General features: G+C 42.0%; 1 protein-coding gene across 1 annotated transcript in view; it reads right to left on the bottom strand.

Annotated features, from left to right (window-relative positions):
• The window catches only part of RAD21 (RAD21 cohesin complex component), a 29,173-nt gene extending 7,942 nt beyond the window's left edge, over nucleotides 1-21,231 (bottom strand). Inside the window, exons 1-9 of the mRNA XM_040979387.1 lie at nucleotides 21,028-21,231; nucleotides 14,656-14,830; nucleotides 8,398-8,527; nucleotides 6,534-6,633; nucleotides 3,856-3,962; nucleotides 2,768-2,974; nucleotides 2,301-2,426; nucleotides 1,936-2,058; nucleotides 156-379 (exon numbers count right to left, since the gene is read on the bottom strand). Of these exons, the coding sequence (XP_040835321.1) occupies nucleotides 156-379; nucleotides 1,936-2,058; nucleotides 2,301-2,426; nucleotides 2,768-2,974; nucleotides 3,856-3,962; nucleotides 6,534-6,633; nucleotides 8,398-8,527; nucleotides 14,656-14,799 (1,161 nt within the window). The 5' untranslated portion in view covers nucleotides 14,800-14,830; nucleotides 21,028-21,231. The remainder of the gene's footprint in view (nucleotides 1-155; nucleotides 380-1,935; nucleotides 2,059-2,300; nucleotides 2,427-2,767; nucleotides 2,975-3,855; nucleotides 3,963-6,533; nucleotides 6,634-8,397; nucleotides 8,528-14,655; nucleotides 14,831-21,027) is intronic.
• Nucleotides 21,232-21,541: the final 310 nt, after the last annotated feature.

Here is a 21,541-nt window from a genome sequence, read left to right as displayed (position 1 = left end):
TGCAATCCGCACACGTGTCAAGATATCACACAGTACCCCACAAATATGCAGAACGTGTCAGGTAAAAATTCAAACTGTTAAGAGGTTATTGTTTTTTTTTTAAATGGCCAAAATAAAAACAATTGAAATAAAAACAATTCTGCAAACTCTACTACCTTTAGTAGTCTGTTATTCCACAGAGGCTGAGCAGGTAGTGAGAAAAGCTTTTCTACTCCTCCTGTCTCTTTCCACATCATCAGCTTCTTGGTGGGTGGCGCCAAGTCCAAAGTCGTAACAATATCAGAATAATCACTAAGTTGGGCTCTAATTGTCTTGCTATCCAACTCTTTCACACTGTCAACAATTAGCTTCCTCTTTCTCTTGGCTTTTGTTTCTTTGACTGGAAGAAAAGAAAGTAAGATCATTTTCTTGAGATGTTAGCTCTTAGTTCTGGCCTGAACATTTCTCCTGCTTTGTAAAACACTAGGTGTATTTGGCATATATTCAGCCTTCTCGAACTGGTTGTAAATGATATTACTCTCATTGGAAAGCTGTAAATCCTATATGGCATGTATAAGAGTACAAACCCAGCCAGATGGACCTGAAACTCCACCCTAGATCCATATTCTATGTTCATTTCTAATCCCGGTAGCTTTATTAAGTAACTAAGGCATTACGCCAAGTTTTTAAGAAGCAAAAATGATGATGGAATTACATAAATTCAAGATTTCACTTTGTCTGATATTCCATATGGAGTTTTAGAATACAAAACGTCAGAGCTCTGTAAAGTTTAGAAAAAAGTGACAGTCCCTCTCAAAGCCCTGTCACCCAGCTACCAAGCTCACGCCCCCGAAAGAAGCCAAGGTTTTTACAATGGCAGAAAGAACTGGCTGCCTCATTCTATGTAATGCAACACCTTATCCAGCATCACTCTTTCTTTACCTCTCCCACAGCTCGGTAGTATCTGTCACAGGGCAGGGTCCAAGAGTTTACTTAATCTGTGCTTTTGTAATTATGAGAGTTCTATAAGGTTTAAACTTTACTTATTCTTACATTTATAGTTTCTAAAAAGAACCAGGCTTCATGCTGGTATTGTGGGTATTGTTTATGGTAGGCTGGCAATGAGTTTAAGTTGCTGCTGCCTGCAATGGCTGCCTCTCATGAATACCAGCTCAGGTGCAGCTGCTACAGTACACGTTAGCTCCCTGTTGATATACACAGGAAAGTAAAAGAACATGGTCCAAGGACGTAGGCCCTTGCCACCAGTGTAGGAGATCTGGATGCAATCAGACTGTGACGTCAGGCTGGCCCAGCACTGGCTGCTGGGGCCATTTGAGAAGTGAATGAGCGGACAGAGCTCTCTTTCTCTTACCACCTCCCAAGTAAAGTAAACAAATCCTCAAAAAACAAAACAAAATCTTAGTTTCATAAAAAACCAAAGCCACAATTTTAGGTGATCAACGGTTATTTTCAGCAAGAAACTCAGAGTTGGTTGACCTTGTTCTACTTAAAAGTAAAAACCATGTCTGAAATGATTCTTTAGCTAGTTTCATGTATTTCACCTATTTCCTTAAATCAAGAAAATTTTAAAAAGCACTTCCTAATTTTTTCATATCCCAAATTGCTTCTTTCAACCAAGAACAACCACTCTTAACATCATGTTCTGTAATTTTTTTAAACGATAAAAGAAAAAAATTATTTCTATCTTGCTATTTCAAATCTTTTCTTGAGCCCCCGAACACTTCCACATCAGCACAGAACTTGCTTTATACCACCGTTATTTCCTAGCAGCCTGTATATTCTACAAAATACTTGAATTATAAACTCTATGAATGATGCCTGTAACAAGAGAAAGCAGCTTAGTTATCTACAGTACCCACAGTCTGCCAGTAAGGCAAGAGCCACAACTAGCAGCTTACATTGTGTGTGGTATAGATTAAAGGTTTGTTTGCTCACCAGTTATATCAATAGGTTCCAAAGCAAATGCTTCCTCCTCATTTGGAACAAGCGTTGTTTGGTCAGTCATTGTTGGCATGGGCTCAACGGGATCCACTGAGTCAGGACTATCAGGCCCACCCACTGGGGGAAAAAACAAAAGAAAACAGGGTCACAAAGGTTTGGGTATGTAACATGTACTCAACAAATCAGAGGGGGAAAAATCCCTCCATGAAACTGAAAGAAACCCTTCTGGTATTAAAAAAGAGGTAGGGACACAGGGTGAAACATACAAGAGTACGAGACATAAATCAATCATGGGAACTGATGTATGATTTTGGACGTCACATAATCCTCTCCAGAATGATGGAACATGAAATGCTTACTTGACACATTGTCATCCTCGTCCATATCATCATGCGCAGGTTGTTCTGGCAGCATCACTCCCGCCTCAGAGAGGGCAGGTGGGTCATCAAAAATACCACCGTCATTATTACTAATGAGCTTGTCATCTAGGACAGGAAATGTAACAGGTAATTTAAAAACCAAATGCAAAGGAAGCAACAGTCACTCAAAAATAAAAAATTCAAATCTTCATTCAGTTTGCATGATCTCTTAAACCCAGTGTATAAAAATGAGAACTACATGTTAAAGATCTCTCATCCTTTTTAACACATAAAAAATATTTCGGATAATATGAATTTATTTAGAACATTAGGTATTGCTCAAACATACTTAGTTAGTTTTATAGAAAACCTCGATTAAACTGATCACAATTCCTCCATATGTATCTACACAGCTGTTCCAACACCACTCAATAAAGAAATATAATCATCACTTCGTCATGACCTACCCAATATTCCACCATCATTCCCTTCTCCAAAGTTATCATCTTTATATTGGTCTTCATATTCTAAATGGTTGATTTTCTCGTTCAAGTTGCTGGTGCTCTGTTCGGGTTCCAACAGGAGGTTGGAAGCATTATTGCTTCCCAACATGTCGTCATCTTCAAAAGCGCTACCCTCTCTCATGATCTCACGGTCATCCACTCCAAAGTCACCTAAACAAACGTCAGCAAGTCATTAGCTCAAAGGGTTCCAAAGCCCACGGCTATAAAGGAGCACAGCTAAGGGTAATCAAATTCACACGCAATAGTTGCTTCCTAAACTATTATTTATCTTGAAATGAAACACCTAGTATATAAATCTGAAATCTTTAGCACCTAAATCTTATAAACAGATTCTTAAATTATAAATGACTATTAATTCTGGGTCATGAGTAGTAAATTCACTTAGCTCCAAACTGAGGTTATCCAGTTTGGATAACCTGTTACACTACCTTATAGCCACATTCACAATTTCTGTGTTTTCATCAAGAGAAAAATTTGACTTACTGCCAGTTTTGAATAACTGAACCTTCCGAGTAGATCAATTAAGTCAGCATTTCTGGAGCTGGTGTTACAGTATAGAGGGTGGCATCTATACAGGTAATGAATTGAGTCAGGTGCTCAGTCCCAAGCCAGCTCCTTGCTAATGCTTCTGGAAAAGCATCCAACCGAGTGCAAGACTTGCTTAAAAATCCTGGCTCCTGCCTGGCCCAGACCTTGGCCATTTGGGGAGTAATCCAGCAGATGGACAATCCCCGACTATCCTTCAAGTAAATAAATTTTAAAAGAAAAATGAAGATGACTCCATTGTTAGAACTTCAAACACAATAAAAATACAGTTGTATAACCACATATGTGGCAGGTGTAAAGACCGAGCCATTCAGTTTGGTACGCAAGTGGAAGTAATGCTTAATGTTCTTATGGCAAAAAAGTTTTCTTGATGAAAATGGACTGGAATTACAAGTACATAAAAATGAGGATAATGTTTGCTTTTTAAAAGGCTATTCGTATCACAAAATACTATCATACTATGATGAGCAATTTGTTGCTTTTACCAAAATCATTTTCTTGTAGGATACTGATGTTCCCGACTTCTTCCCTCATGGTTATCTCTTCCACTCTACTCTGGTTCAGGCTGAACTGCTGGGCCACATCGATGTCACTTTAAAAGAAATGTGAATGTATTTTAGTCTTAAATCTCACTATAACATATGAAGAGAGAAAATATCTTAATTCTCTCCATAAGAAAAGTACATAATACAACCTACTGAATTTGTAATGCCTCAATTCAATCAAGCAAAATACAACAGACCAGAATTATCAGCTAAAGCATGAAGGTATATGCCGCAGAGGGAAAAAATGAGAACCAATGGGCTAATCAAGCAGGGCTTTTCTTCTGGTTCCTGCAACTGACAGGTCGTGTGAACTCTGAAGTTATCCGGCTTTTCTGACCCAGTTTATCCTTCCGACAACAGCATATAGTTTAAAAATATTAAGTGATAGAATGTAATGTTAAATGCCCTTCTGGAGTACTACTAGCCAAAACCTGAAGGTAAATACTCAAAACAAACTACCAACTTTGTTCAGTAAACAAACTGCAAGGAAAACACAGGAGTTTTAAACTGCATAGACTCATGAGACACAGTGCCCAAATGGAAACTGCAGCCTTCCTGGAACCCAGATTCCAACGGGTAGAAGGGCGCAAGAGCTTGCATGCCAAGTCGGGAAGTTAAATACTGATGGGATATTCTAGGAAATACTAATAATTTTAAAACACATATTAATGTATCACAGAAGAAATAAGATGTTATTTAAATTTAAAAACAATCCAGTAGAGTAGGGAGGTAAGCTGGGGAATGGAAAGATATGGATAAATTAAAGAGGTTAAATAACTGGTATGGAGTTCCTAATTCAAATCTCTGTTGTTTAGCCATGTTTAACAGTTTCTATGACTATGTCTGGTACTGTGATGCAGTGCGTTAAACAGCTAGCTACAACAGTGGCATACCATTTATGGGACTTCTAGTCTTGACTACTCTGTTTAGGGTCTAGCTCCCTGCTACTGACGGAAAGATGACTCAAGTCAAGCAATGGAAGATTACTCCAGTCCCTGCATGCCAACTGGGAGATCAGAATGAAGCTGTTGCTGGCTTTGGTCGAGGCCCAGCCCTAGATATGGCAACCATTTTGGAAGGGAGTGAACTTGTGGATGAAAGATCTGCCTCTACTCCCCACTGCCTGTAACTATATGAAAATAAACACAATTAAAAAATTATTCATTTTTATTGGAAAGAATTACAGAAGAAAGATCTTCTATCTACTATTTTTCTCAAATGGCTGCAATGGCTGGAGCTGAGCCAAACCAAAGTCAGGGGCCAGGAGCTTCTTCTGGGTCTTCCAAACAGGTACAGGGTCCCAAGGCTTTGGGCCATTCTCTGTTGCTCTTCTAGGCCATAAGCAGGGAACTGGATGGGAAGTAGAGCAGCCAGAACAGAAACCAGCACCCATGTGGGATGCTGGCATATGCAGGTGGAGACTTAACCAACGGAATCATCATGCCAGGCCCAAAACACATAAATCTTAAAAAACCCTGGTAGCCAATAAAATACGTGTTGGCCCAAGTAACCAGGTCCCTGTCACCCATGTGGGGCACCTGGCTTATCCCAGCCCTGGCCACTGCGGGCATTTTAGAAGAGCAGACACCAGCAGATATGAGCACGTTCCTACTCGGTCTCTCCCAAGGCATACATACATCTACAAAAGTACAGGAAGAAAAAACAGAGTAGTCTATAAGTACCTAGCATTAATTAATAAACATATTATAGCAGCCAGTGTGGTGGCACAGACACTGAAGCTGCTGCTTGCAATGCTGGTATCTGACATAGGAGTGCTGTTGTGTGTCCTAGTTGCTATACTTCTATCCTAGTTGGCTCCATACTTGTGTTTCCTGCAATCCATGGGGGTAATCAGGATGGAGTTCCTGCCTTCTACCCTGGACCTGCCTTTATTGCCATTTGGAAGAGTGGATCAGCAGATAAAAGCCTTTCAAGTAAAAATAAATCTTTGAAAAGAGTAACACAATATAAAGCAGGTCACAAATTTATTCTATTCCATATGTCATTCCAAAATGCAGAGAAATGTGTAATAAGCGGGGTTCGGTGCAGGGGGCTTGGTGGTTGTGAAGTGGACTACTCAGTCATTTGGAAAGCTTCAGTCACATTCTCAACCACGGTCTAACAGCCGGCACTGCAAGGGTGGAGAGGAGAATCCATCACTGCCATCTGCCAACATGGATATCTCTGTACTCCCTCCTCTTTAGAATATGTACTGTGACAATGACCCTTTTCTGCACTAATTATTTTACGTCATTAAAGCAAAAACTATACAAATGTTGGCTACAAGTATATCTAAGCCAAGAAGAGAACATGCAGCTGACCTTAACACAAAACTCTTTAAGGTACCATAAGAGAGAGTTTACTGGTAGCATGACAAGTACATGCGTGGACACCTACTCACTTTCACTCACACTGCGGCCTATCATATCTCACCTGTGTTAGAAAGCGGACACGTGATTTTTGTCTAGAAGAAATACTTTATAGGTTACATACATTCATACATTATCCTAAATGAAAGCATGTGTACAACTACACACAGGAAAACTATGTATCTGAAAATAGTACTATGCTTTAGACCAATTAAACCAATGGTTACAAAAGGTCAAAGTCTTACATACTCTAAGTCAGGCAGTGGCTGATCAAAGTCATGAAATTCTTCTGGTAAAGTAATGGCATTGTAAGCTGCTTCGCGGTTTTCTTCAGGAAGATCAACAACACCTGGAAAAAAAATACAAGGGTGATGACCTGTCCATACCATAGAATATCTAGGAATCAGAGGGAGGTGCAGTGGGTACAATCCTACGGTTATGTGTAATAGCAAGACTGATAACAGTCAAAGCTCCTTGAAACACAGTACTTCTGCTTTTCTATCATAAGCCACTATACCTGTTTAGCCAAAACAATTATAAAATGATAAAAGGATACATTCACAAGTAAGTACTGATGCCAGTTTTCTGTTTAAGTATAGAGTCTGAGGGGGCAAAGGAGTGACTGCAAAGAATACTATGAATGTTAAAAGGAGCTGGTTATTTTAGGGAGACATCGATAACAGATTTTACAGATCTTCATATTTCACCCTACATTTTCAAACTGTCAGTAAATTGCATTACTCTAAAAAAAGCCAAAAATAAGTGCTGGCACTGGTGCACAGAATTAAACCACCACCTGTGATGCCAAAATTCCATCTTGGTACAAGTTCATGTCCCAGTTGTTCCACTACCAATCTGATTTCCCGCTAATGCTTCCTGGGAAAGCAGCAACGGCCACAGTGCTTGGGCTGCGACCATCCACATGGGAGATGTGGAAGAAGCCCCTGGCTCCTGGACTCAGCCTAGCCCAGCCCTGGCTGACGCAGCCACTTCAGGAGTGAATCAGTGGACGGAAGATCTTCCTTTCTCTGCTTCTCCCACTCTGATTCTACCTTTCAAACACTACGTTTTAAAAAAATAAAAAAGCAAAAGTGAAAACAAAATGATTTAAACCAAATGCATTTAATGATCATGTATTCTAAAAATTAAGATATCACAGCCTTTTCCTAATTTTCTCAAATTCTTTACTGTTAATATATTATAAACTGACATATTCAAATGAAATCTGAGCAAAAACTACTGTATAAGTCATGCTATACAAACTCACAATAAAATTTCATCAACGGCTTAAAGAATTAGATTATGTAGATTTAGATAAATACTCTGGCTAACTAGAGACACTCAGGTGGAAGTCTGGTTGAAAGGTCTAACTTAAGGCTTATATCTGATTTAAGAGTGCACTAAAATTACTCAGGGGAAAAAAGAAAAATCCCAAGATTGCATTTTTAAAAAATATATTTAAAAAGATGCATTATGTGGTAACTACTTTTCAACATTTTAACCTCTGATATCAGAGGACTCAACTCTTTGTGGAGCCCAGCACGGTAGCCTAGTTCTCTCATTGCATTTGCCGGGATCCAATATGGATGCCTGTTCATATCCCTGCAGTTCCGCTTCCCATCCAGCTTCCTGCTTGTGGCCTGGGAAAGCAGTTGAGGATGGCCCAGCCTTGGGACCGTGCACCCACGTGGGAGACCTGCAAGAAGCTTCTGGCTTCCTATGGGCACAGCTCTAGCTGCTGTGACCACTTGGGGAGTGAATCATCAGGCAGCTCTTCCTTCCAGTCTTTCCTCCCATCTGTGCATCGGACTTTCCAAGAAAAAGAAACAAATCTTTTTTTTTTTTTTTAAAAAAAAAGCAACTCAAAAATAAACAAATGAAGGAATACATAAAGGAATAAATCAATAAAGGGCAGGGAGAACTTCCACCAGAGATGGAAACAAAGCACACGGGCTTCTTGCCTGGACTCACTGCCCCACACCCAAGCTCTGCTGTTTCTTCAATGGTTCCCAATATGGTGATTAAAATACAGCAAAACATGCTGATCTAGGGTTCTGTGCTTAGGTTTCCAAAATATGAAAAACAAACAAACAAAAATCCAGCTCAACAATACCTGGCCGGAAAGCCATCTTGATCTTAATGAACGCTTCATTACAGTCCGCAAGAAGGTATTTGGCTTTCCTGTGATAGATTCGAACTACTCCCAGTAAGAGATGTCCTGAAGTTCGCAGCGCCATCTTCACCTACAAACAAAAAGGTAACTTAATTTCCAGTTAACAGTTTTAGAGGTAATCATATGTGCAAACTTGCATTTTATGCCACTCACACTCGATTTTTACTTTCCTTTCATCCCTTAAAGGTGCCTCATAATCACCTGTGTTTTCTTTATATCTTTATTGGAACTCCTATTAAGTATTAATGAAGTAACACAGACACGGAGTTAGCTTACCCAGCAATTTTGTTCACAGACATGAAGCAGGAACCATTCTAACATGTCATTTACACTTGAGGAGCTGGTGACAGCCCTGTTACCAATCCTAAACTACTGCTCACTGCTGACAAATTGAAGTGTAATTTTGTTTTGGAAGCAAATGTTTCTAGGCTTGAAGGGTTACCACATTCTGCTAGTACTTGCTGTTGACTATGCATACACCACAGTTTAGCCAAGAAGTCCCGTACGGCAGCTGAGGACTTCCCAGGAAGAAGGCCTCTCTTTCTGCTGTGTGAGCAGGCAGAGCAGACAACAACTGCAGTCATGCAACCACAACGCCATTAAACGTAATGACCAACAAACTGACAATGGCGAGTGCATGCATGATACGATCAAGCCCAAACTGCAAACAAATCCTGACCTTTCTGCTTCCAAGTTTGTACCTAAGTAGAAACCCACTCACTGTTTACATTTTCATTAAATTTCTCTTACTTGATTGCGGGAAGCAGGCAGAAAAAAACGGTATCCTTTTTTTTTAAATCAGAAATATATCCCCAGAGCCTATTTTCTTTGAAGAAGCTCCTGATCAAAAACTAATATGAGATCCAGCGTGTCGGGCAAAAATCGGTTGGGAAAAGACTGACTCAAGTAAGCATCCAATCTAAATAAAAGCATTCAAGATTCCTCTGGTTATAATGGTGAAATTTTTGATAACAAGGTAATCTGAACACAGTCTTTATCAAATCATCTTCCAAATCATCACATTTAAATATGGTAAACATCTGCTCAGAATTGACATTGTGCCGAGGGTGTTAGTACACACATGTGCTCTGTAACACTCTAGGACATTACTTATCACCAACTCTATGGCTATTTCATGTAACTTTCACCTATATCATGAAGGTTACTATTAAAAATTTTAGGTACTGCCAACTGTAACAAATTTGAGAAAAAAAAACTTGTCAGTTAATAAATCCTTGATAAACTTATAGCTCAAACTGTTAATAGAAAAACAGAATCTCCCTTTAGGTGATTTTAGTAAATTTAAAATTTATACTAATTGTGACTTCATCTGAGATGATGATCATTCACTTGTCTATATTAACACCACTCAAAAAAATGTCTGAGCAGAAGCTTTCTTTATGGATTACTTTGGTTCAGAAACCATAGAATCAACTAGGACGCTTGTACTTTGCGCTGTACAGTCTGATAAAGTAAGATGATAAGCACAGGCTATCGATGGCCAGGGCAAGCTCTGCAACACTGCTGCCAACGCACGAGGGAAGCAGCGGCTTCACGCACACGCTGACGCGTGTATAACCAAGCACTTCCCTCCAAAAAGCACACAGTAAGCAAACAGGAATTTCTGGTCATCTGACTCTGGAAATATCTTAAAATTCCTCATTCACTCTCTCTTACCCAGCTCACCACAATCTACAACCTTATTTCTGAACTGTGCGTTCCGCAATGCGGATGTCAGCGTGCTCCTCCCTACTGCCGGAGCACCTCACACTGAATGCGAGTGCCAGGGACTCTGCACATACCACAAAAAAAGCGGCTATTATTTTCATCCAAAATGTACTTGACATTTACTTAGGATATTATGAATTAGCCACACACACACAAAAAAATAAATTAGCCACAATATTAATTTCAAGGAAAGAGTACAAGATCTCTCCAATTTATCTCAGTAAGCACAATCTATAAAACAGAAAATACCACACTCCTATTGACCAGCAGCGCAAGCTGATGTTATCTTAGAAGGTCCATTGCTAGTGCATATCAGAAATATTACACACCAGCATCGCCTGGCCCATCTATCATATTCCTAAACATCATTAAGGAAAGATTACAAATGTGATCAAACTTTAACAAGAAATGTTTATTAAGTGATTATTAAGGAGGGAAAAATCCCCATAGTCCTACTACCTACTGAAAACTTCAATATTTTGTCAGGCCTTCTAGGCTTTTTTGTATGCATGTACAGAGTGTATTCTGTATGGGCCAAGCATGCAAGTGCCTTTCTTGTGTGTAAAAGAGCATTATACCAAGTTGCTGTAAGAAGGATGCAGAGAAACTCTGATCGCATCTCTACCGTCAGGTTCTCGGAACAGCTTAGCTTTATACCCAAGTTGTGCCTTCAGTACCATGAGCTGCATCCACACTTCTGTCCCCACTGGTGTGATCTCCCTTCCATCAACACCTGCATCAAACAGGGACTTCACACCAGCACACCATCCCCACCCTGCATCCGCAACTTTACATTAGGGTTCATTTCTGGTACTGTGCATTCCGACTTAAGCCATCGTCTGCTGCTCTCCCAGGCCACAAGCAGGCAGCTGGGTCAAAAGTGGAGCAGCCAGGACACAAACTCGTGTGCATATGGAGTGCCGGCATCCCAGGCAGACACTTCTCTTAGTATAACACAGGACTGGCTCCAGTGTTTTCATCCTGACCATGTCCTACAGAGCCCAGATTTTAATTTCAACGAATTTAATCTCATAAATTCTTCCTTTCATGGATCATGGTTTGATGTTCTATCCAAAAGTCACTCCCAAATCCAGAGTCATCTAGGTATATTGTGATGAGTTTCATATTGCTTATACTGGTTTGTGCTTTGGACTGAAGTCTATAATTCAATTTTAATTTTTTTGAAGGATGCAGGGTCTGCACTACAGTTCTGCCTATGCAAATGAACGTTGAAAAGGTTTGTTTTTCTCCATTACATTATTCTATCATCATTTAAAAGTTACATTGCACAGAATCACAAGAATACCAAAAAATTAGAAGTACTATGACCTACCCACAAAGAAAAAAGAAGGGTTAAGTCAATCACAACCGAAACAATGATTTACAGGTTGATAATCTGTTACATAAAATTCTTGAGGCCAAATGTTTTAAAATCTAGAACTTTACAAATATAATAAAGGTAATGCAACATACTATTATACGTATTTTACAGTGTTTCCTAAGAGTCTACAACAATTTCCATAACCTGATTATACACTGGTATTTCTATAGTGAATTTATAAATACTTAAATTACTTTATAATGCTTAGGTCTTAATTTTAAATCTATCTCAAATTCTACATTTAAATTATATGAATAAGAGACCATTAAAAACAATGGCAGAGGAGCCGGGCACACCAGCATAGTGGCTAAAGTCCTCGCCTTTCATGTGCTGGGATCCCATAAAGGCAATGGTTCTAATCCCGGCAGCTCCACTCCCCATTCAGCTCCCTGCTTGTGGCCTGGGAAGCAGTCAAGGACAGCCCAAAGCCTTGGGACACTGTACCAGCACGGGAGACCTGGAAGAGGCTCCAGGCTTCTGGCTTCAGATCGGCTCAGCTCTGGCAGCTGTGGCCACTTATGGGAGTCAACTAGCAGACAGAAGATATTCCTCTCTGTCTCTTCTTTTCTCTTTCCAACAAAATCAAATAAATCTTTAAAAAAGGTAGAGCTATGAACAAAGTCCAATTGTGTTACAAAATATAATGTGGTTTGTGTGTACATGCAAACAAAAAACTACCTACCTGCTACATACACCCCCACAAAGACTGCTAAGCCAAAATATGATTCAAGCTTTCCTCAGGTTATACAACCACAGGTTATTTGCTTTCTCTTTCTGGAGGGTAGGAGTGTTTTGTTTTTATTAAAATTTTCTTTTTTTTCTTTTTTTTTTTTTTAAAGATTTATTTTTATTATTTTTTATTGGAAAGGTGGATATACAGAGAGGAGAGACAGAGAGGAAGATCTTCCGTCCGATGATTCACTCCCCAAGTGAGCGCAACGGGCCGATACTATGCCGATCCGAAGCCAGGAGCCTCTTCTGGGTCTCCCACGCGGGTGCAGGTTCCCAAAGCTTTGGGCCGTCCTCGACTGCTTTCCCAGGCCACAGGCAGGGAGCTGGAAGGGAAGCGGGGCTGCCGGGATTAGAACCGGCGCCCATATGGGATCCCGGGCGTGCAAGGTGAGGACCTTTAACCACTTGCGCCACCGCGCCGGGCCCTATTAAAATTTTCAATTTAGAATTATTTTACAGACACTGGACAGCAATGACTTTAATAACTCATCAATAAATACTATGTTAATAAATTCCACCAACGACATAACTAAAACCAGGAAAAATCCAGATGCAAAGCACAATTTCATAATTTGCTCTAAGAACAAACTTTCACTTTATCAAACCAAGAAATATTTTTTCCATATAATTTTCTGGCCAATTCCCTGTATACCCAATTTTATTCCTTTGAGATTCCCTCTTCTTAGAAACTACTCTTCAATGAACACATTATGCCAGCACTTGGACAAACCAAATTCTAAGAGGACTTCTTCATGTTGGCAGTCCACGCTTGTTTAATCTGGAACATTTTCATCACAGTCAACTGGTCTGCACATGTGGTATATATAAGGTACAGGAAAGAACCATTAAAACACAGATGTGTATATACGGAAGTTGAACTTCTGAACATTTTCTTTGAGATTGGTTCTTCACGCACTTTAAGTCAACCTGTCCTTCAATGAATGCCAATTACAGTGTATAGTAATTGCATCTGTTTTAAGATCCTTTCTTGGGCCTGGCGCGGTGGTGCAAGTGGTTAAGTCCTCGCCTTGCACGCCCGGGATCCCATATGGGCGCCGGTTCTAATCCCGGCAGCCCCACTTCCCTTCCAGCTCCCTGCCTGTGGCCCAGGAAAGCAGTGGAGGACGGCCCAAAGCTTTGGGACCCTGCACCCGCGTGGGAGACCCTGAAGAGGCTCCTGGCTTTGGATCGGCATAGTATCGGCCCGTTGCGCTCACTTGGGGAGTGAATCATCGGACGGAAGATCTTCCTCTCTGTCTCTCCTCTCTGTATATCCGCCTTTCCAATAAAAAAATAATAAAAATAAATCTTAAAAAAAAAAAAAAAGATCCTTTCTTGTTAAAGCTAAAACTTCCTACTGTTTCAAGCTATGCTATTTGTGAAATACAAATGTGGAGACCAGTACTTTAGAACACACTCCAAGTCAAAAAAATTTCTCTAGGCAGAGAATAGGAAACCTAGCAGATGAAGCAAATGCAAGAGGGAGACAGACAGCAAGTAAGGGAACAGATATCTAGCGAGAGAATCCCTTGAAAAATGCACAGAAGTGCGAACATGTGAGAGGAGAAGGGCCTGCAAGAAGCCACAAGCAGCCTGGAAAGGCTAAGGTAAAGAAAGCACTGCGGACAGTAGGCCAGAGTGACGGCCTAGTGACTAAACCCTCACCTTGCACGTGCCATGATCCCATAAGGGCGCTGGTTGTGCCCCAGCTACCTTTCCCTTCCAGCTCCCTGCTCGCGGTCTGTAAGCAGCAGAGGATGGCTCACAGCCCTGGGACCCTGCACCTGCGTGGGAGACCCAGATGAGGCTCCTGGCTTCAGACTGTCTCAGCCCCCACCATTGCGGCCACTTGGGGAGTGAGCCAGTGGAAGGAAGGTCTTTCTTTGTTTCTCCTTCTCTCGGCAATCTGGCTTTCTAATAAAAATAAATAAATCTTAAAAATCAAACCAAACCAAACCAAACCAAAACCAAAACCAAAGCAAGTGCTGTGCATAGCACCCATGATGTGCAGAAGTTGTATTTGGCCGCTGAACAGGGATATTGTATTTTAAATATTCTGTAAATTCCCACACTAGGAAAACCTATGCATTCAGAAAGCTGAATTTAAATTACTGGAATACTATCTCCATCTCATGGTCAATGTGGATTAAAACATAAATATCCACAGCTCAAGTTTTTTTTTAAACAAGAGTATCAATTGCGATCACATCTAGAGGTGTTAAAGACACAATGTAACAAAGGAAAACTGCATAACCTAAGGCTTCCCTGTATTTACACACGCCCACCTAAAGGGTTGTTTAAGCTTCATTTCACACATCAATAAATAAAAGGGATACAAATATCAATATCAAACATACCTTTGGTGAGATTATGCTCTCCACACTGCTTTCCAAATTACACTCAAACACATGGGCTTTGGTTAGTTTCTTATCCCAATGGGCCGCTAGCCAAATTTTGGCCAGAGGCCCTCTTTTACTGAGGACGAAATGTGCGTAGAACATTGTTCTCGTTGACTATCCAACAGGAGGAAACCTGAAAGAGATAAAAAGTCAATCTAAATACCATAGGAAACTAAAATATTTCAATACATAAGAAATCTGAAAAACGAGAATACAATTCTTATATTCATTTTACAAAATCATCCTGTAAATTTTGAGAAGGCAAGACTCTTATCATTAAGGGCAGGGCTGGCGCAATGGCTCAACCCGCTAATCTTCCCCTTGCAAGCACCGGGACCCCATAGAGGTGCCTGTTCACAGCTGGTTGTTTCACTTCCCATCCAACTCCCTGCTTATGGCCCGGGAAAACAACGGAGAGCCTGCAGCCTTGGGACCCTGCACTCGCACGGGAGACCAGGCTGTCTGGACTGGCTCAGCTCTCGGGCCGATGTGGCTGCTTGGGGAATGAATCAGCGGATGGGAGAACTTTGTTTCCCCTTCTCTCTTGATCTGCCTTTCCAAAAAATAAAATCTTAATGAAACACACAAACCGCTACACACACAGTAAGGGGGGGAAGGGTCAAGCATCAAAGTACTTTCCTGTCATCTTAAAAGTGCTAGAGTAAGAGTACAAATTGTCATCAGAAAACTTCTGGAAGTGCCACTAAATTTTACTAATTCTATTCCTATTCTGATGACTGACAGTATAAATTGACTGCATACAAGACAAATGCTGGAGCACATGTCAGCTATGGTAAAAGATCAGCAAAGGCAGAAATGACCATTTCAGAAGCTCATTAAAAAAGAGTCTTAACTACAGGCTTGCTGCAATAATTACCTAATGACAAGCACTGAACTAAGAACTTCATACTCCACTAAGCAAGGAAATGGCAGACAGTTTTAGAAAAACTGAGGCTCAAAAACGTATTTCATAGATATTGAATTAACTAAAGAACTTGAAAAACACTGGTCTGTTTATAATTTAAACATTAAGTCTAGGAAAACAGTGTTAGGGTTACAAATATATTATTGTTCCTTTGCTTTTCTTTCAGCAAGCTAATATAGTAATTCATAAGAAAAGATCGGTAGCCTGAAAACTCCAGTTTAAAAAAGAACATTAACTGTGCAAATCGTTATTCTTTTTCCCAAAAGACCTAAAAAACCTAATCTGTCAAAATTATTTTTTAAAACATTTATGACTAAAACAAGCTACTTCAGTCCGCTTCTGCAGAAGTCATGCACATCTGAAAATGTCACCACACAATGTGTGGCTTCTGGGAACTGGCGTAGCGCTTCTGAGATCAGCCCGACCTGTTAGTTATCAGCGTATGTCCCTTTACTGCCAAGCAGCACTCCCCTGTACGGATACACCACCACTCACCTGCCTACTCACATACTGGAAGAACATCGGCTATTTCCACACTTTGGCTTTCACAAAGCAAGCCGCTGTAATATTCATGTGATCTACAGTGAACTGAACTTTCCATTGACAAATGCCCTAATGGTACAATTACTGGATACTGTGATAAGCATATGCTCAGTTAGTTGTATGTGCATGTATGTTAAGACAAAGGAACACAGCTATCAAAACCTCAATAAGATTTATGTTTCATAACTAGACAAGATTATTCTATAGTTTATTTGTTAAAGTTAAGACACTAGAAAAGCTAAAGTCACTTTAAAAAAGAAGAAAGTTTAAGCTGGTAAAAAAAAAAAAACAAAAAAAAAACCTAAACTACCCGATTTTAAGACTTACTGAACCACATGGCTCTGCTCATCTCCCTCTTCCATCACTTCATAGCAAAGGGTCCTGAAATTCTCATTTCCTGAGCCTAATGCTCTCTGGAGGTTAGTTCACACCAGGAAAGTGCTCAGAAGCTTCGCCAATCACCCAACATTCTAATCTTTCTTCCAAATCCGGAGTTAAGAACTAAGGAATAGCATACTAAGAACTCACATTAAGCACTCCAAGGCAAAAGCATTAAACAGGAACACCTCAGGATTCCTTATTCCCTACAGAGCATCTGACATTTCAAAATAGGTTTTCCACAATCAAAGAGAACTTCCTTATCTTGCAAACCAGTGCCTATACTTTAAGTCTTAAGAAAAGTTTGCTACAGAAAACTTCAGCAAACTGTGTTCCAAATACTCAAAAAGCTCCCAAAAGATTGTCATATGACAATTATTAAATATGTGCTTAATGAAAAAGTAAATAAGATGCACAAGTGACCTCATAGTTAACAGATGAAAAAAATTCTAGAGGTCTTAGAGGTCGAAACAGGTGCTGGAAGCACAGGGCTGGGATTGCAGTTGCCGGTCAGGCCCAGCTCTAAAACATCCCAGCTATGCAGGAGGAGATTCTTAAATAGATGCCTTCTTGGCACGGGATTTTTTTTTTTTTTAAGAGGGTTGGAGAGTAAGCTAAAATTAATCTGGGCAATAATTACCAAGAGGAAAGCACCTTAATAACTATAGGCAGCTAAGCAGACATTACTGTAAGAACAGCTCACATTTGAACATGGAGAAAATGCAGTCACGGTTGCTCTTCAAGACACTTATTTCCTTGGTAATACTAACCTTTACCTAATTATTAAAAATGGCTGATTAATCTCTGCATATTGTGAAGATCCTAAAATATGATCTCTCCCCCCCATAAATAGTATAATTTTTTCCAACTGATTCTAAATAGTTTAACGTTGTCAAATATTTTAGAACATATTTAATAATGTAAAAAAATTTAATTTCTCTTAGATTATTCAAAAGAATCAATGTTAAACTAAAGTTGACAGGTGTAGCATACAGTTCTTATCAATAGTTCATCCACCAATAGATGTAATAATTTGCATAAACTGGTAAGATCTCGTTGAAGGACACTTTGGAACATCTCATCAAAATTCCACCCTCTCTTATTAGAAACTGCAATTCCAATAGTTAATATACGAGATATACTTGGTTTCACAAAAGACACACAGATAAGCAGCAAATAAACGCTCAGCATCACTATTCATTAGGGAAATGAAGCTCAAACCACAAAGGAGACACCATCTCATGGCGGTTACTGCTAAAAGAGAAAAGGGAATTCTGGAGCTCTGCTGGCAGCAATACAAATGATTAGGAAGCACAGCAGTAAGGAGGCCCCTCTGAAAACTAAAGAGATTTAGCCTAAGACCCAGCTATCCCAGTTCTTGGGTATGTAGTAAAGAGACGATCAGGGTAGCACTATTCCCCACAGCCAAGATATGGAGTCAACCTAGATATTCACTGTTATCTAGGATAAAGAAAATACTGCATATACACACAATGGAGTACTATTCACCCATGAAAAATGAGATTTACAGTAAAGTGGATGATATCGGAGATCATCATATTAAAAGAAATAGGCCACAAAGATACATACTTCAAGTTCTCCATATGGAAGTTAAAAACAAAACAAAAATCAGAGTCAACCTTGAGTAGTGATTACTACAAGGTGGGAGGGAGGATGAGGCACAGGACAGAAGGATGGTTGGATAATGGGCACAAAAACAGGAAAGGAATAGCTTCTAGCACTCCACAGTACAGTGGGAGCTACAGTTCACAAAAGTGTATCACATGCTGTATAAAAAACTCAGGAGCTGGCAGGTTCCAAAGAGAATAAATATGTGGAAATATTAGCCGCTTGATTTGGTCACTTCATGCTGACATATATGCTGAAATACTGTCTGACATCCCCACAAAATGTACAAGAACTACCTATTAAGCATTTTTTTAATTAAAAAAAAAAACGAAAAAAAAAATCCCCCCAAAAAACCCTTTGACATAAGTAATATTAATGATAGAAAGACTCGTCCATTTATATAGAATCAAAATTCATCATGACTGTTCTACAGGGCAAAAACTAGCCACTTTGCATACAGAAAAACAAAGCCGAGGTAAGGAAGTGTCATCACCATTTACAAAAGAAGGGGTTCAACTACAGAGCTCACACTTCTCCAACACTACACTGTCTTGACAATATAATGTTTAATAGCCAAACCTTAGAAATAATAGCTGGCCAACAGTAAGAGACTTGTATCTACACAAAATAATACAACGCAGGCTTAGACAACAGAAAAGCTGCCAGTAAAACGGAAAAATCTCCAGTATTAATTTTGGAGTGAGGGAAGGAAAGAGAAGTCCCCTCCTCCCCCCCATCTGTGGCTGCAGCACCTGTCCTTTCAGCCAAACACAGACCAAGCAAACATATACATTGTATCTGTTCCCAGAATGCACAAGATGCAGAGGATGGCTGTGTACAGTTACCACGTGCAGAAGATCTGGAACACAGGCAAACTCCTGCCAGCGGCTCCCCCTGGCCAGGAAGGCTGTGGGCAAAATGATGCCCACCCCCCGACCCCCCGCACTGACATCCGTGTACACATACAGGAATCTATGCAATAAAGTACAAACCATTACAATGGATGTCAAAACAACCGGACTTGCCCATTCAGTAGCAGCTTAAGCAGCATATTCTCCCTGTACTTCAGCATGTATACATCTAAGTTTGAAAACCTGAGTACTTGACTCAGGGCGGAACAGAGTCCTAGTCTTTCCAGACTGGAACCTGGAGGTCTTGGGGGAGAAGGTATGTGACCACAGCTTCCCACCTTTTTGGTTCTCAAAGTTTCTGACAAAAGGGCTTTACACAGTCCTAGATTGCAACTCAACTCCCTCCTGACTTAGTTGTTTTGTAAGTTGTTCTGACATGTGAGTTTTAGCTTTCTCAGTCTTGGTGTGGGCTAATTCCCCCCTCTACCGTGAAATTAAAATTGACCACCACACCTAATACAGTGCCACAAGAGATGCTAACAGCAATTGTTTCTCAAACTGCCAAAGTACATGCACAAAATGTATGTTGCTAAGCAGAAATGCATCTAAAGAAAATTCTCAATTCTAAGTGCCACTTTAAGTGGAACGTGAAATTCTATGAACTAAAGGTATAAACAGAAGAAAGTGAAGCCTAGCCAAGCAAAGCCATTTTCACGCGTATAGAAAGCTAGTTAGGCGCTGCTGTCATATCAACTCCGCAAACTGAGAAGTCACTTCATCCTGGGACACGGCCTGTGTCCTCACCAGGGCTCTCTCAAGCAGCTTCCTCCCACGTGAAACAAAGGCACTCAGCTGACTACAAGCTAGCAAAGCGCCTCTAGCCAGTCTCGCAATGCTGAAGACTCCACACAGCTCACCGCCACCTGAACTTTCTATCCCCCTCCCCGAAAAATCAATAGTAATCCTAAACAGTACAACGTGAACAGTTAACTCCGGGCTTGCAAAAACCAAGCCAACAGACACACGCCTTTATCAGAGAACCCTTTCAGAGCGCTGAAGATCAGAGCGGATCTCCCCCACCAATCCCTGGGGCGTCCTTCCTGCCGGCCCCCAACACTAAAGTTGAAGGCCGGCTGAATCTGGCAACCCAAGCCCTCGGTCTCACCCGCACTTTCACAGATACCCAGCAAGCCCTTTCTCGGCCACCCCAAAGGCAGCAAGCGTGTCAGACACATACACTCACACACCTCTCCTCAGAACGCCCCTTAAGAAACACGATCGCCTTAATCATTTAAGTAAATTGCAGGGGGAAAGCCAAGAAAGCTCATTTCCTGACAAGCAGAAGCAGCTCCCGCCGGCGAAGTCCGGTCATTCACATCCCAGCTTAAACTCTGCATTTTTAACCAGCAAGGCGGGCGGCGGCGGGTGGGGGGCTGCAGCCGGCAGAGCGCAGCCAGGGCCCCCGGCTGCCCCCCGGGTCCGGAGGCCCCTGGACGGACGACCCCCGCGGGCTGGCACCCCGGCCGCCCGGCCCGCCAACGCCGCCTCCCGCCCCGAGCCCCGCTTCTTCCCAGCCAGCCATTTTTTACCCGAGGAGGAGGAGGAGGCGGCCCGCTGTCCAGAGCGGGCTCGTTCAAATCTCTTCCCCTCCCTCCACGACCCAAGACTTTTTTTTTTCCTTCCTTTTTCTTCTGCCTCTTCCGGGAGACCCGAGAAGCTTAGCCGTTCCCCCCACCCCGGAATAACGGCTTTTGTTGCTCTCAGAATGGACCGGAGCCCTCTGTGACCCAACAGGCGATGGGGAAGCGCCCCGGCCCGCCCCGGTGCCCGGGGAAGAGCGGCCTGGCTCGCTCCGGGGCACCGACGGCGGCACACGCGGGGCCGCGGCGAGGGCTGCCCCGGCCTCCCGCCGCCCCCGAGGCCGCCGCCCGACGGCAGCACGGCGGGGACCGGGTGGGGGGAGGGAGCCGGAGCCGGAGAGCCGGGGTCGGCCGAGTTTCTTACCTGGTTCTCGGCTGGGAGCCGGGCGGGCGGGCGGGCGGGCGGGCGGGCTGCCTGGCCCGGGGAGGGGGAAAAGGGTCGGGGGAGGGGGCGGGGAAAGGGGGCGCCCTAGCGAGGTGAAGCTTCGGAGCGGCTCCCGCCGGCGCCACGGCCGCCGCCTCCTTTCCGATTCACTCAAACAAACAAGATGGCTGCCGTTACGCCGCGGCTCTTCCTGCCGCCCAAATCCTCGGTTCAAATCGGCAGGATGTTTACGGTCAAAATGGTACCTGTGCGCCTGCGCAGCCGGCCTCAGCCCCAGACGCGGCGACGCAGGCGCAACGACCATTTCCTTCTCCTCGGAGCCCTCCCACGGATGGGAAGGCCGTCACTGGGCATGCGTAAAGGTGTTCCGCCGGCTCCGCGGTTCTGGCTGAGCTTTCGGCGGGCTGTTCCGGTGCTTGGTGCCTGTCCGAGCGCCCCGTTCTTGTATTTGTCTTAAAGGAAATAAACTGGGGCTAGGCAGCTGTAGTGCCTT

The sequence above is a fragment of the Ochotona curzoniae genome, unplaced genomic scaffold (assembly GCF_017591425.1).
Source record: "Ochotona curzoniae isolate NIBS_2020 unplaced genomic scaffold, NIBS_Ocur_1.0 contig_3190, whole genome shotgun sequence".
In the NCBI taxonomy this organism is placed as follows: Eukaryota; Metazoa; Chordata; class Mammalia; order Lagomorpha; family Ochotonidae; genus Ochotona; species Ochotona curzoniae.
Note: the sequence above shows the minus strand (reverse complement) of the source record. Positions and strands in the feature narration are given on the sequence as shown.